General features: G+C 41.0%; 1 protein-coding gene across 1 annotated transcript; it reads left to right on the top strand.

Annotated features, from left to right (window-relative positions):
• Nucleotides 1–886: 886 nt before the first annotated feature.
• grwd1.S (glutamate-rich WD repeat containing 1 S homeolog) lies at nt 887–9,928 on the top strand (the record flags this gene model as incomplete). Its single annotated transcript, NM_001092543.1, is given in 7 exon segments — nt 887–1,152; nt 2,515–2,632; nt 3,416–3,581; nt 4,832–5,045; nt 6,354–6,496; nt 7,771–7,968; nt 9,313–9,928. Coding segments are annotated over 7 exon segments (1,401 nt in total). The 5' UTR covers nt 887–908.
• Between the last annotated feature and the right edge of the window lie 4,076 nt (nt 9,929–14,004).

Genomic DNA, 14,004 nt, shown 5'->3' with positions numbered 1-14,004 from the left:
GCGGCTCTATGTGAAAATTACATGTATAATTGGAACCAGCACCTACGATTGAAAAATCCGGATCAGAGTGCGGCTGCCTACAAGTGATTTTATATATATACTGTATATATATATACAGTATATAGCCTGACATAAAACAAAAAGCACCACTGCATGTCTCTCTTCTGATATTTAACGACAATAATGGCAGCATTAAAGGTTGGAGGTTGTTCACCTTTAAATTAACTTGTAGTAAGACGTAGAGAGGAATATTCCGAGACCATTTGCAATTGGTTTTTATTTTTTTATGGTTTTTAAATTATTTAGCTTTTTATTCAGCAGCTCTTCAATTTGAAGTTTTATCAATCAGGTTGCTAGGGTCCACATGACCCTAGCAACCATGCATTGGTTTTAATAAAAGGCTGGAATATGAATGAGAGACCTGAATAGAAAGATGAGTAATAAAATACATTTTGTAGCCTTACAGAGCATTTGTTGTCAAATGGGGGTCAGTGACCCGCATTTGAAAGTTGGACATTGTCAGAAGGCAGATAACTACAAAAAAAAACTATTAAAAAATGAAGACCAATTGAAAATGTTCTTAGATATATGTCTATAACATACTAAAAGTTAACTTAAAGGTGAACAGCCCTTTAATTACAAACATCTCTACATTTCGATCTAGAAACAGCAGCAGAAGTATGTTGGAAATATCTGGGACTACGTTGAGTTGGAAGGAGCCACATAATAACACAATACAGCGGACAATAACACGCGATGTTACTTATCTGTACTTTCTACAAGCGCCTCTTTTAGCATACTAATGAAGAGGCGTCAGCGGAAGTGGGTTGGAACAAGTGCAAGTGAAGGAAAGGGCTTGGAACATGTGCAAGCGAAGCAAGCGAAAGTGACGTCAGCCCGTTTCCAAGATGTCAGGCACCGGTGAAGCCACATGGAGAAGTCCTGGAAAGGATGAGGAGGAAGATGAAGGTATGGAAGAGTCGGACAGCGAGGATGAAGATGACGAGGGCGATATCATGGAGGAAGAGGAGGGCGATGAGAAGGACAAAGGTCCCAGGAGGGTCTATGTGCCGGGCATGGAGCCTCTCAAGGAGGGGGAAGAGCTGGTGATGGACCAGGAGGCTTATGTTCTGTATCACCAGGCGCAAACAGGTAAAGCTCCGCCCTCATTCCTTATCCAGGGGCGGGAGGGCGGGGACTCGGGGAGAGGAGTAAGCAAGTTCAGTTCACGTTAAAGGGCAAGTTATCGTACAAAGTTGTTAGACTGTGTTTTAAATAATGTTTTTATTTTTATCCCAAAAACCACAGTGTAGTTTACAACATCTTTATTTTTCTTTATTAAATTAACCACAGTACTTTACAGTAGAAGGGTCTGCAGGTCCTCATTGTCATCATATCAAGTTTGGGTTATTCTTCTTATCCTTTATATAGAGCTAACATAGGCCACAGCTCTGTACAGAGATTATACAGCATTGTCATTAAACCTGCCAGTGTGTGTTTGTAGGGAAACATCTGCATTGTGCCCCGGCTGGAATCAAACCTAAGACCCTAGCACTGCACCAGTTTTACCTACTGTCCCACCAGGCTGCTTGTCGTAGCTTAGCAAAGCACATCAGTTAATAGTGCTGCTCCAGCAGAATTCTGCACTGAAATCCATTTCTCAAAAGAGCAAATGGATTTTTTTTATATTTAATTTTGAAATCTGACATGGGGCTGGACGTATTGTCAATTTCCCAGCTGCCTCCAGTCATGTGACTTGTGCTCTGATAAGCGGCAGTCACTCTTTAGGGCAGAGACACACGCTGCTATTTCGGAAGATTAGTCGCCCAGTGACGAATCGCTTCTTCGGGCAACTAATCTCCCGAACAGCCTTCCCGCCAGCTAGAATCTAAATAGTTGGCGGGATGGCACTTGGATCGCTTCAGCTTTCCGAAGTCGCCCGAATTTTCCTCATGAGGATAATAAATCGTTGTGAGTGCCATCCCGCCTGCGATTTTCATTCTAGCTGGCGCAAAGGCAGTTTGGGGAGATTAGTCGCCCGAAGAAGAAGCGATTTGTCACTGGGCGACTAATCTCCCTAAATAGCAGTGTGTGTTTCTGCCCTTACTGCTACACTGCAAGTTAGAGTAATATCACCCTTCTCCCTCCCATCAGCAGAACAATAGGAAGGCAACCGGATAACCACTCCCTGGTAGATCTAAGAACAACACTCAATAGTAAAATCCAGGTCCTACTGAGACACATTCAGTTACATTGAGAAGGAGAAACAGCAGCCTGCCAGAAAGCAGTTCCATCCTAAAGTGCTGGCTCTTTCTGAAAGCACATGACCAGGCAAAATGACCTGAGATGCACCTACACACCAATATTACAACTGGTGGTTCAGGAATAACATTTTATATTGTAGAGTCCATTATCTGCAGTGTAATTTAGACATAAAAACTACACCATAAAAATCATGACAGAATCCTATTAATATGAGTGTGAATTTAACAATAACATCTTTTTTCTTTGTAGGTGCCCCATGTTTAAGCTTTGATGTCATTCGTGATACCCTAGGGGAAAATCGCGCAGACTACCCACTGACTATGTTCCTCTGTGCTGGTACTCAGGCTGACACTGCTCAAGCCAACAGGTATTGGAAATAGTTTATACCGGTATGGGACCTGTTATCCAGAATGCTCTGGACCTGGGGTTTTCCGGATCACGGATCTTTCTGTAATTTGGGTCTTCATGCCTTATGTCTACTAGAAATTCATTTAAACATTAAATAAACCCAATAAGCTGGTTTTGCTTCCAATACGGATTAATTATATCTTCGTTGGGATCAAGTACAAGCGACTGTTTTATTATTACAGAGAAAAAGGAAATCATTTTAAAAAATTTGGATTATTTGGATAAAATAGAGTCTATGGGAGACAGCCTTTCCATAATTTGGAGCTTTCTGGATATCGGGTTTCCGTTTAAGGGATCCTATACCTGTATATGATCTTCAATACAATAGCAAGCATTTGATATGACCATGTAAAGCAAGACTGGATTGTATGGGCCTCAACCTACCACATGGCTCTACAGGGTTTCCTTTACACTTACTCATTTTAATATTATCTTCCCTTTGACCCACGTTCTGTAGTCTGTAGCTCAAGCAATATCTCACTGACATGACCCTGGTTTCTGGTGTTCACTAGGCCTCTGTCATTTTCAGCAGTTGTATAGATATCACTCAAGCCACAGAGTACAGAGCGACAACTGGGAAAGGCAAAAACGTAATAGTTAACTGTTTGACTTTGGTCAGTTTCCCCCTTCTTTGTATCCCTTATGCATCGGAACTAATTTCACAGGACGAGAACTCACAGTTCCGAAATAATCCACCTACTGTATAAGGAAATGTAACTACAGTATTTTTCCTCTTTAATAGAATGCTGGTAATGAAAATGTACAATTTGCACCGGACGAGCAAGGAAAAGAAAGACGATTCCGATTCGGAAAGCAGTGACAGTGGTGAAGAAGAGGATGAGGAAGAAAACAAGCCACAGTTAGAACTTGCTATGGTGCCTCATTACGGCGGCATCAATAGAATTCGTGTAAGTGGGGTTGTATTTGGTCTTATTTAAAGGACAAGTAAAGCCTACATTTTTCTACAATGTATATAAGTTGGGCATATCTTTTCCACCCGAACCACATAATTTGTACTGCATATACCCCCTCCATTTGCCAGCACTTTCACATTTTCCTAAAACAAATAGCAGCTTTCACCCCTCTGACACATCATCTGTAACATTGGCATCTGCAAATAGGACAATGTATTCTGTAACGTTCATGCAATGCAGAATGCAGGTTTACACAGGCACAACATACTTTGATAATAAGTTCAGCTGGGGTTGAGTAATGGATAAGCTGAGCTCAGGAGAGGTGGTTAGGAGAAAAAAATAGGATCAGACAGCTAGAGATTCTATGGGAACCCGCAATGCTATCTCTTCATTGGCCGTTAGACTGGAGGGTGTGTTTACTAATCTGAGCGGAGAAGAACTGAGCATGCTCATGAGCCAACAGCCAAAGTAAATTCCTGAGGGAGGGGGCAGAGTGGGTTAGTGGAGGAGAAGGAATTCTAAGTGATTAAGGAGATGCTGCAGCCTTGCTGTTAACCTTTTAACAACCAGAGTGTCAGTTATCTAACAGTTTCAAAGAGGTTTTCAGTAATTACATTTTTGTGGGTGGGGGGGTTTACCTGTCCTTTAAAAGAGAAGGAAAGTCGTTTAGCACTTGGGGTTGCCAAATGTTGGAAAACTGCACCGGCCCAGGGTTATACCAGTGAGCACCACGGAGCACTCCTCTTCCGGCTTCTTCTTTCTTCAAAGTTCCCAGGGCAGACGCATGTGCGGTAGATTGAAAAAGCCGACTTTTTAGTTAAAGTTCGACTTTTCGCTCTAATTTACCTGCGCAGCTGCGAGAAGACAGAAGAAGCCAAAAGAGGATCACTCTGTGGTTCTCACTGGTATAATCTCAGGCCGGTGCAGTTTTCTGATGATAGGAGCACCGGCCCGGGGTTTCAGGTAAGTAAATACATTCACATGGGGTGCCTAACATTTGGCACCCCCAAGTGCTAAACGACTTTCCTTCTCCTTTAAAGTGATGTTATGCCATGTTAAACTAGGTGATCCTGCTGCACTATTGTAGCCTTTGGAAAAGAAATATACAGTGTATATATATATATATATATATATATATATATATATAAATATGTTATTCCATCTGTATGTCATACATGAGCATGGTTTGGCAAACTAGAAACTACTCCTGTTTGTAATGGTCATTGTTTTGTTTTTACTTTCAGGCATCTACAATGGGGGATGTACCTGTGGCTGCTGTCTGGTCAGAGAAAGGGCAGGTGGAGATTTATGATCTAAGAAAGCAGCTGGAAGCAGTGTCAGACTCTCAGACGCTCGCTGCTTTTCTAAAGGAGGAACAAGCCAAAATCAAACCAGTGTTTTCTTTCTCAGGGCACATGACTGAAGGTTTTTCAATGGATTGGTCTCCAAAAGCAGCAGGTACAAATCAGGGAAATTTCTGAACCACAATGATGTTCACTCACAAGGTCTTCCAAAGTAAAAATCTTATTTACATGTTGGCATTTGAAAGTCCCATAATTCTTACTAATTGTTGGATTAAGGTGAATTTTCCTTGTATTTGTGCATAACAATGCAGTTTTTCAAGTGGTGGTGGTAAAAATATTTTAGTCCAAATTTATCTGATTATTTTAATCAAAAAAGTCAGGCCAAACTAGAATCCACGATTGGACCTTATTTGTTATTAAAAAATCACAATTTAAAGGGCACCTGTTGGGTAAAAATGTTATCCCCGACCAAAGGTGCAGGCTAATAGAGCGCGCATTCCGGTTGGGGATAACAGTAGTTTGTTTTTTTTTTTTTCTAAAAAAAATGACCCCTGCCAGCGCTGCGCTACCCGCACCAGGAGGGAGCACTGGGCACTCTCATGCGCATAATGAAAATGTGCCACAAATTGCTCGTTATGCGCGTAATGAGCATGCGAGTGACACAACATGGCTGCTTGCACCGGGAGCTCCCTCCTGGTGCGGATAGTGGAGCACTGGCGGGGGGCATTTTTTTTTTTTTTTTTTAAAAAACTACAGTTATCCCCAACTGGAATGCGGGCTCTATTAGCCTGCACCTTTGGTTGGGGATAACATTTTTACCCAACAGGTGCTTTTTAATGGGATCGGGGACAAACATGAAAAAATCTGGCGAAAATCCAAATTGTATTATTTCTTTTTTTTTTTTTTTTTTAGCATTTTTTCCAAGAAAAGCCTGCATTTTTTTGGATTTTTTCCCTGAAAAGTCCGAAATTGACGGATTTTTGGGCTACTTCCAGCACAGACCACAGAAAATTCCAAATAGGAATGCAGGCTCTATTAACCCGCACCTTTTTTTTAGCATTTTTTTTTTTTTCAGAAAAGTCTGCATTTTTTGGATTCTTTCCCGAAAAGTCTGAAATAGTCGGATTTTCGGGCTAATTCCAGCGCAGACCACGGAAAATTCCAAATAGGATAGGGACCTCTTCCATTGACTTATATACAACCTCGGTAGGTCTTAGAGGCCACATTTTCGGATTCTGACTTTTTCCATCCTCTGGGTTTAATAAATATCAATAAATTTGTTGTTTTTTTTTTTTCCACTAAAAATTTGGACTTTATAGTTCGAAAAAACAAAAACCTCGATTTTTTTTTTTTTTTTTTTTTTTGAGTTTTTGGCATTCGGACTTTAATAAATAACCTTGTGTTGCTTTTAACAGCTTAACATCAATAGTTTAATTCACTTGGTTTTCTACTACCCCATTAGGGCGTTTGGTTACTGGTGACTGCAGTAAGAACATCCATCTGTGGAATCCAAGGGAAGGAGGAACGTGGCATGTTGACCAAAGACCGTTCACAGGCCATACCAAATCTGTCGAGGATCTTCAGTGGTCTCCTACTGAAGCCACGGTAAACAACATATACTGTCTTCAAATTATTCTCCTGTTACATGCAGTAAATAGTCTGTCAGGAAAGGCATAATCACTGGGGTGCCAAAATGTTAGGTGCCCAGTGATGATAATCAGCCGAGACTCCATGCCGGTGCTCCTTTTCTGCACCAGCCCAGGGTATTACTAGTAGAGCCAAATCTTTTATCTCCTCCATGTTCTTCTCTGCAGCCCAGTCTGTTTGTACATGTGCAGTTGAGTAAAAAGCTGGACTTTTCACTCTACTGCAGATGTGCACCTAGTCTGGGCCTCAGAGATGCTGCAAGAAGGGCCTTGTCCTTTCTACTTGGGGGTGCCAAAAGTTAGGTTACCGTTTACACAGGCACATTATAATTTAAAGGAGAAGGAAAGGTGTTTTTACTTGGGGTGCCAACAGTTATGCACCCCCAACTGATTGTATATACTTACCTGACACCCTGGGCTGGTGTTCCTTTCAGGAGAAAACTTCACTGCCGCAGGGTTATTCCAGTGAGCACCACAGAGCGATCCTCTTCCGGCTTCTTCTTGCAGCTGCGCATGCGCATTAGAGCAGAAAGCCGAACATTATCGAAGAAGTTGCTATTTCATTCTACTGCGCATGTGTCTGCCCCGGGAAATTTGAAGAAAGAAAAAGCCGGAAGAGGGTGACTCCTGAGAGCTTGCTGGAATAACCCCGGGGCAGTTTTCTGCTGATATGAGCACTGGCCCAGGGTTTTAGGTAAGTAGATACAATCAATTGGGGTGCCTAACTTTTGGCACCCCCAAGTAAAAACACCTTTCCTTCTCCTTTAAATTATAATGTGCCTGTGTAAACTGTAACCAACTTGTTCTTCTACATTCTTTTCTCTCCTATGGCCTAAGAATAAATGTGTGGGCTTTCTTCATCTATTGACTGTACATTATAAAAAAAAAATGTCTTTAAATGACAAAAACCACAAATAATAAAAAAAGAAAACCAACTGCAAATTGTCTCGGAATATCATTCTCTACATCATACTAAAAGCTAACTCAACCCTTTTAAGAATTTGATGGAGCTTTACTCCCTCTGTTTTACAGTGTAGTGGAATATGTTTGTGCTTAGTAAATGTGTGTTAAAAATATGTATACAACATCATGCACTGCTGCAGAAAATCTTCAAATTAATTTCCTTTTTAATAATTATGTTTCGGTTTTTCACATTTATGTTGAATGTATGAGGTTCCCCTTGGCATCTCCGTGAATTAAGTTAAAACTGTTTTTCACCTTAAATCTGTGTAGGTATTTGCCTCCTGTTCAGTGGATGCTTCAATTCGTATTTGGGACATCAGGGCGGCCCCTAATAAAGCCTGCATGCTGACTGCCAGCCAAGCCCATGACAGTGATGTAAATGTGATCAGCTGGAATCACCAGGAACCTTTCATTGTTAGCGGAGGAGACGATGGTGTCTTAAAGATCTGGGACCTTCGCCAGTTCCAGGTGGGTTATGACATGGGTGAATTTAAATTTAAAATTTTATATAAGCTTCAGCATACTGAAATAAGAAACTTTCTAAATACAGCCAATTACATTTTCTGTACCGCTTCTGAAATAATCAAGTTTATCTTCACTATTCCTCTCTCAGCATCTGTTTCTCTTCATTCTCTCTTCATTCAGGAGTTGGGTGTCAGATGAATGATCCAATATATCTAATAGGGGGGCTCCTTTTGCCTAGAAGATGTATTAGAGCTCACTCTATTAAAATCACCAGACATCATGTCTCTCTACATGCAGGATTTGTGCAAAAGGCAGTTATTTTGTTACATTTTGTTTGTACTGGAATCAGTTTTTTGAGTGAGCTGTAATTCATCTGCTAGGAAAGGAGCCCCCCTATAAGATATATTGGGGTCTAACTATCAATGAATATCTGACACCCAACTGCTGTATGAAGAGAGACTAAAGAGAAACGGGTGCTGAGAGAGGAAAAGTGAAGATAAACTTGATTATTTCAGAAGCAATGCAGAATATTGAATTGATTGTTTTTACAAAGTTTCTTATTTCAGTATGAGGAAGCTTATATTACATTTTTGTGATAGTTCCCCTTTAAATATGAAGTCAAAGGTTTCCTCTCTTGAGTACTTTGTCTACTAACCACTATCTCTAACGAAGTGCAACTGGTGATTCATTTACATATTGAAACCTCTGTGTTCTTCTGCTTTTGATAATTCTAAGAAAGTAGACATTGTATCTCCATATAAAAGCCTTGAAGGTGGTATACATAACATATACATTTTTTTCCTTGAAACTACATTTCAGTCATTAAAGGAGACATATAGGATAAATATAATATATAGGAGTAATATATGGTGTTGCTTTTACATGGTGCTAAAAATTATCTTTAAAAATAGCCCCTTTATTGGAACTCCCTATAGATGTTCTCTGGTCTTTGTCAGAGTTTCAAATGAGGTGTCAGGTGTCTTAACGATTCCTGACAGAAGCACAGTAGGAGGGGGACAGCCAATCACAGCCCTGCAGTCACACAAGCACAGACAGGCTTCAGTTCCCTATCAGGTCTTGCTAGCTGCTGATTGGTTCCTGTCCTACAGTGCAGTCAACTGAGTGCCGCCGGCTCCCCTGCACAGCCAGAGAATTCGGGGAAGAGAAGAGAGGGATTATTAGGGTTTTTGCAGAAATATTCAATAAATCAGCCTTAAACACTACTTTTTTTAAGCACAATTTTTCTATATCTAATAGAGTATAACGCCCTGGTATGTTATTATTTTTTACACAAAATGTCTCCCTTAAAAGAACTGACTTCAGTAACACGTTTTCTACCTTCAACAGAAAGGCGTGAGCGTGGCCAAGTTCAAACAGCACACGGCTCCAATCACGTCGGTAGAGTGGCACCCGACTGACAGTGGCGTCTTCGCAGCGTCGGGGGCCGACGACCAAATCACACAGTGGGATCTGGCAGTTGAAAGAGATCAGGATCAGGAAGAAGAAACAGAAGACCCAGCATTGGCCGGCATCCCTCCACAGCTGCTCTTTGTCCATCAAGGAGAAAAAGACATTAAAGAACTTCACTGGCATCACCAGTGCCCAGGAATAGTCATCAGCACGGCACTGTCTGGCTTTAATGTTTTCCGTACCATCAGTGTGTGAGTTCCACTGTACTGTTACATTCGCTACACACAAACCGCCCGTTAATTCATGTTTTCTAACAAGAGTGCTGTCGGGTTATTCATGCTCAAGAAGCTGCCATCATTTATAAGACTGGAGGTGGTTTTTATGCCCTGAACATTAACACAGCAGTAATTCAAAATAAATATCACTGTGGCTTACAGGTATTTGAGCAGAAATCACCCAGAAAATATTACAATCGGTTGTCTCTTGTCCTCATCAGTAGCTCTGGCATCATCCCAAGTCTTTTCTAGCCCCAGACAGTGCTGATTTGTCAACAGTCAGTTGGTGGTTTTTTGAAGGAGAAGGAAACCCTTTTGGCGCAAAGCCCCTCCCCCCTGGGCAAATGCCCCTAAATTGCTAATTACCCTTTGGCGCAGGTCCTCTCCCGTGGAGTTCGCAGGAGCCATCTTCTTCCTGGATTATCCGGCGTTTGAAGGCGCATGCGCAGTAGGTGCATTTGCTTGTTGGAATCTACTGCGCATGCGCTGAAAGTCACGAAGTTGCCGGCGCATGCGCAGTTGAGCTGAACAGTCAAATGCTCCTACTGCGCATGTGCCACCAAACACCGGGGAATCCAGGAAGAAGACCACACGGGAGAAGATGGCGCCTGCAAACTCCACAGGAGAGGACCTGCGCCGAGGGGTAAGTAGCAGCTATGGGGCATTTGCCCGGTGGGGAGGTAGGCCTGGGGGCCTACGGGGGGGAGGGGTTTTGCGCCGAAAGGGTTTCCTTCTCCTTTAAGGGGTTGTTCACCTTAAATTAACTCTTGGGTCATTCACCTTTGAAATGACTTTTAGTATAGTGTAGAGAGGGATATTCAAGTGTAGAGAGTGCTTTTCAGAGACAATTTGCAATTATTCCTTTTTTTTTTAGCTTTTTGTTAAGCAGCTTTTCAGTTTTGAATTTTAGCTGCTATCTGGTTGCTAGGCTCCAAATAACCATAGCAACCAGACAACGGTTTTAATGAGAATTTCAAATATGAATAGAAGAGGCCTGAATAGAAAGTCATGAAAGAGCAATAGCTGTTTTGGTTGATGGGTCAGTGACCCCCACTTAAAAGCTGCAGAATTGGCCATTCTAAGATACACTAAAAGTTCATTTTAAAGTAAACTACACCTTTAAAAGTTAACTTTTAGAATGTTATGGAAAGACCTGTTTTTTTTTTTTTAAGTATTAATCTTTCATTGTCTTGTCGGTTTTCCAATTTAAAATGTTATCTGGTTGTTAGGGGGCACTGAACCCAGCAGCCAAAAAACAATTGCTCTGTGAGATTAGTTTTACTTTTTTGTAATGTTCTCTATTTAGGCCCTAGTTATCTCACCTTCAAACCACTGGTAAACTGAACCGTGGCAACCACATATTTATCTTTTTTCTTCTGCAGCTAATTTAAAAACAATGTGAAATAAAAGTGGAAATCATGTTTTATACATGATGTGCAATGCTTTGGATCATGAGCTGTTCCACGCCTTCTCCATACTTGTTTCTTGCCATCATTCTGGAAGAGGTTGATCTTGGTCTCATCTGTCCAAAGATGTTTTTCCAGAACTGTGCTGGATTTTTTAGATGTTTTTTAAGTCCAATCTGTTTCTATTCTTGATGCTTATGAGTGGCTTGCACCTTGCAGAGCACCCTCTGTATTTATTTTCAGGGGTTTCTCTTCACCATGGAAATGATTCTGAGATCATCCACCACTGTTGTCTTCCATGGACGTCCAGGTCTTTTTGCGTTGCTGAGTTCACCAGTGCTTTTCTTTCTTTCTCAGGATGTACCAAACTAGGTTTTGCCACTCCTAATATTGTAGCAGTTTTTCTCGGATGGGTTTTTTCTGTTTTTGCAGCTTAAAGGGCACCTATCACACCCAAAATCTGACCAGTAAAACATAAACACGTTTAATCAAACTACATATATAGGTTTTTGAAAAAAAAACCTGCTGGTTTTAAAAAATCCCTTACTTTGTCAAATGGGTTCTTTCACTGAGGGAGGCCATACTGAGACTATAACAGAGACTATAATATGCAAATTTCAGGAGCATGCTCAGATTGTAACACTGCTTTGAGTATTCTACCCAGAATGCCTTGTTTTAGTAAACTCCTCCACTAGAAGTATCATGAGATTTCCCTATCTTGTCCCCTGCTGGTGATGTCATTATGCAAATTAAGGGCACACACTAACTTCCAGCAGGTGGCAGCACTACTGTACAGCAGCTAACACACAGGTTTAGCTGATTTGAAAATAGCTTAGAAGGGTTGATAAGGAACAAGGAATTTCAACTGAGCATGTGCGAGATTTCAGAGCTGCAGTTGACTGGGAAGATATAGGTAGGAGGAGCCAGTGAATTCCAAGATGGCTGCCTCAACTAGAACTGCAGTGGAGATAGGGGAGATCTTGCAGAAGGAATAGTGAGCTGATCATTTACATTATACAAACAATTCTAACTGTTTTAAAAATCAGATTTCTTGAACTTTCACATAGTGTATTTACTTAGTAAAGATTTTAGTTATGATTGGTGCTCTTTCAGGATGGCTTGTTTCACCTGCATGGAGAGCTCAATTGACCACATGTTGTCTGTTCACAGCAAAATCTTCCACATACAAGCACCCCCCTTCAGGGCAAATTTACTTAGGGGAAACAATTCGGCAGCGACGACTTCGAAGGCAGCGCAACACTTAGCCAGTCGAAAAGTCGCTCAGACAGTGCTAATTCACTAACATGTGAAGTTGCGTCCAGGGCGCCGAAACCTGGCGAAGTTGCGCTAGCGTTAATTCGGCAAGCAGAGCGAAGTTGCGCTAGAGTTGGCTAATTTGCATACGGCGGGAAGTTAAAGTTGAATGGACGTATATGTTGCAGCAAATACATTACACTACTCAAGTCCAGGGAACCTTAATAAAATAAAATAAAGTTGTTATATTGCCCTACATATGAGCCCACTGTATAGTTTGTGCCATATGTTAGGAAATGTATGGGGGAGCCCGGGTACCCAAAAAAATTTTTCCGTTTACAGCCTATCACCATGAAATAGGGAAAAGATGCCAGCATTTTTTGGAACAGGTAACGTTCAGTAAAACGCGTATCTTAGTGAATTTGCGGAGTTACGTCCATTCGCCAGAGCACAAATTCGCCAGGTGTACGAGTGCGAACTAACGCTAGAGTCTATCTCCTTCGCTAGCGAATGAACGCCTGCCCCCCTCAGTAAATAGGCAAAGTTCCGAAATTACGTCACCCTGGTGAATTTTTCGCCATAGTAAGTCACTTCGCCCTTTAGTAAATTTGCCCCCAGGGCTTTTATCTGCTTCATTGATTGACATAACAAAGGAATTGCCCACACCTATCCATGAAATAGCCTTTGAGTCAATTGTCCAATTACTTTTGAGCCCCTGAAATGAAGTGATTGTGTTAAAAAAGGCAATTTTGGAGGTTTCTTTTTTTTTTAGAAAGTTATTGTCCATTAAAGGGGACCTGTCACCTACACATAAAAAGCTGTATAATGAAAGTCCTTTGCAAATTAAACATGAAACACAAATGTTTTTTTTTTCATTAAAACATCCATACCTGTTATAAAGGGATTTAAATATTTGAGCTGTCAATCATATGTTGCCTGCCCCGCCTCTATGCCTGAGGCATATGTTCAGAGACACTGTCTGCTCAAATCCAGCTAAATGCAGTCAAATTGATTGGGAGGTGTTTCATAATGACCCAAAACATACAGCCAAATCAACCCAGGAGTTTATTAAAGCAAAGAATTGGAATATTCTTGAATGGCCAAGTCAGTCACCTGATCTGAACCCAATTGAGCTGCATTTCACTTGTTGAAGACTAAACTTCGGAAAGAAAGGCCCATAAACAAACAGCAACTGAAAGCCGCTGCAGTAATTGCTTTTGAGCCCCTGAAATGAAGTGATTGTGTTAAAAAAGGCTTTAGTTCCTCACATTTTTGTGCAATCTTTTTGTTCAACCCACTGAATTAAAGCTGAAAGTCTGCAGTTCAACTGCATCTGAGTTGTTTCATTTAAAATTCATTGTAGTAATGTACAGAATCAAAAGTAGAAAAAAAAGAAAAGTTGTCTCTGTACAAATATTTATGGACCTAACTGTATGTTGGTAAAAAAAAAAAAAAAAGGCACTCACCGAATGAAACAAGTGGCTTGGGTGCGTCGCCCCAAACCTGTAGCTGAAGGTAAAGTGCAAATTGAAGATAAAATCAGCGATGACCTTTATTTCAAACTGTTAAAAACATCAAGCATCCAATGTTTTTAACATGTTGAAATAAAGTTCATCACTTTTAACATACGAGTGGACACGGAGTGCTTGCTGATGTTATCTATTATACTTAAAAATCTTAGTAATCTGGACAGG

This window comes from Xenopus laevis, chromosome 7S, assembly GCF_017654675.1.
Source record: "Xenopus laevis strain J_2021 chromosome 7S, Xenopus_laevis_v10.1, whole genome shotgun sequence".
NCBI lineage: Eukaryota > Metazoa > Chordata > Amphibia > Anura > Pipidae > Xenopus > Xenopus laevis.
Note: the sequence above shows the minus strand (reverse complement) of the source record. Positions and strands in the feature narration are given on the sequence as shown.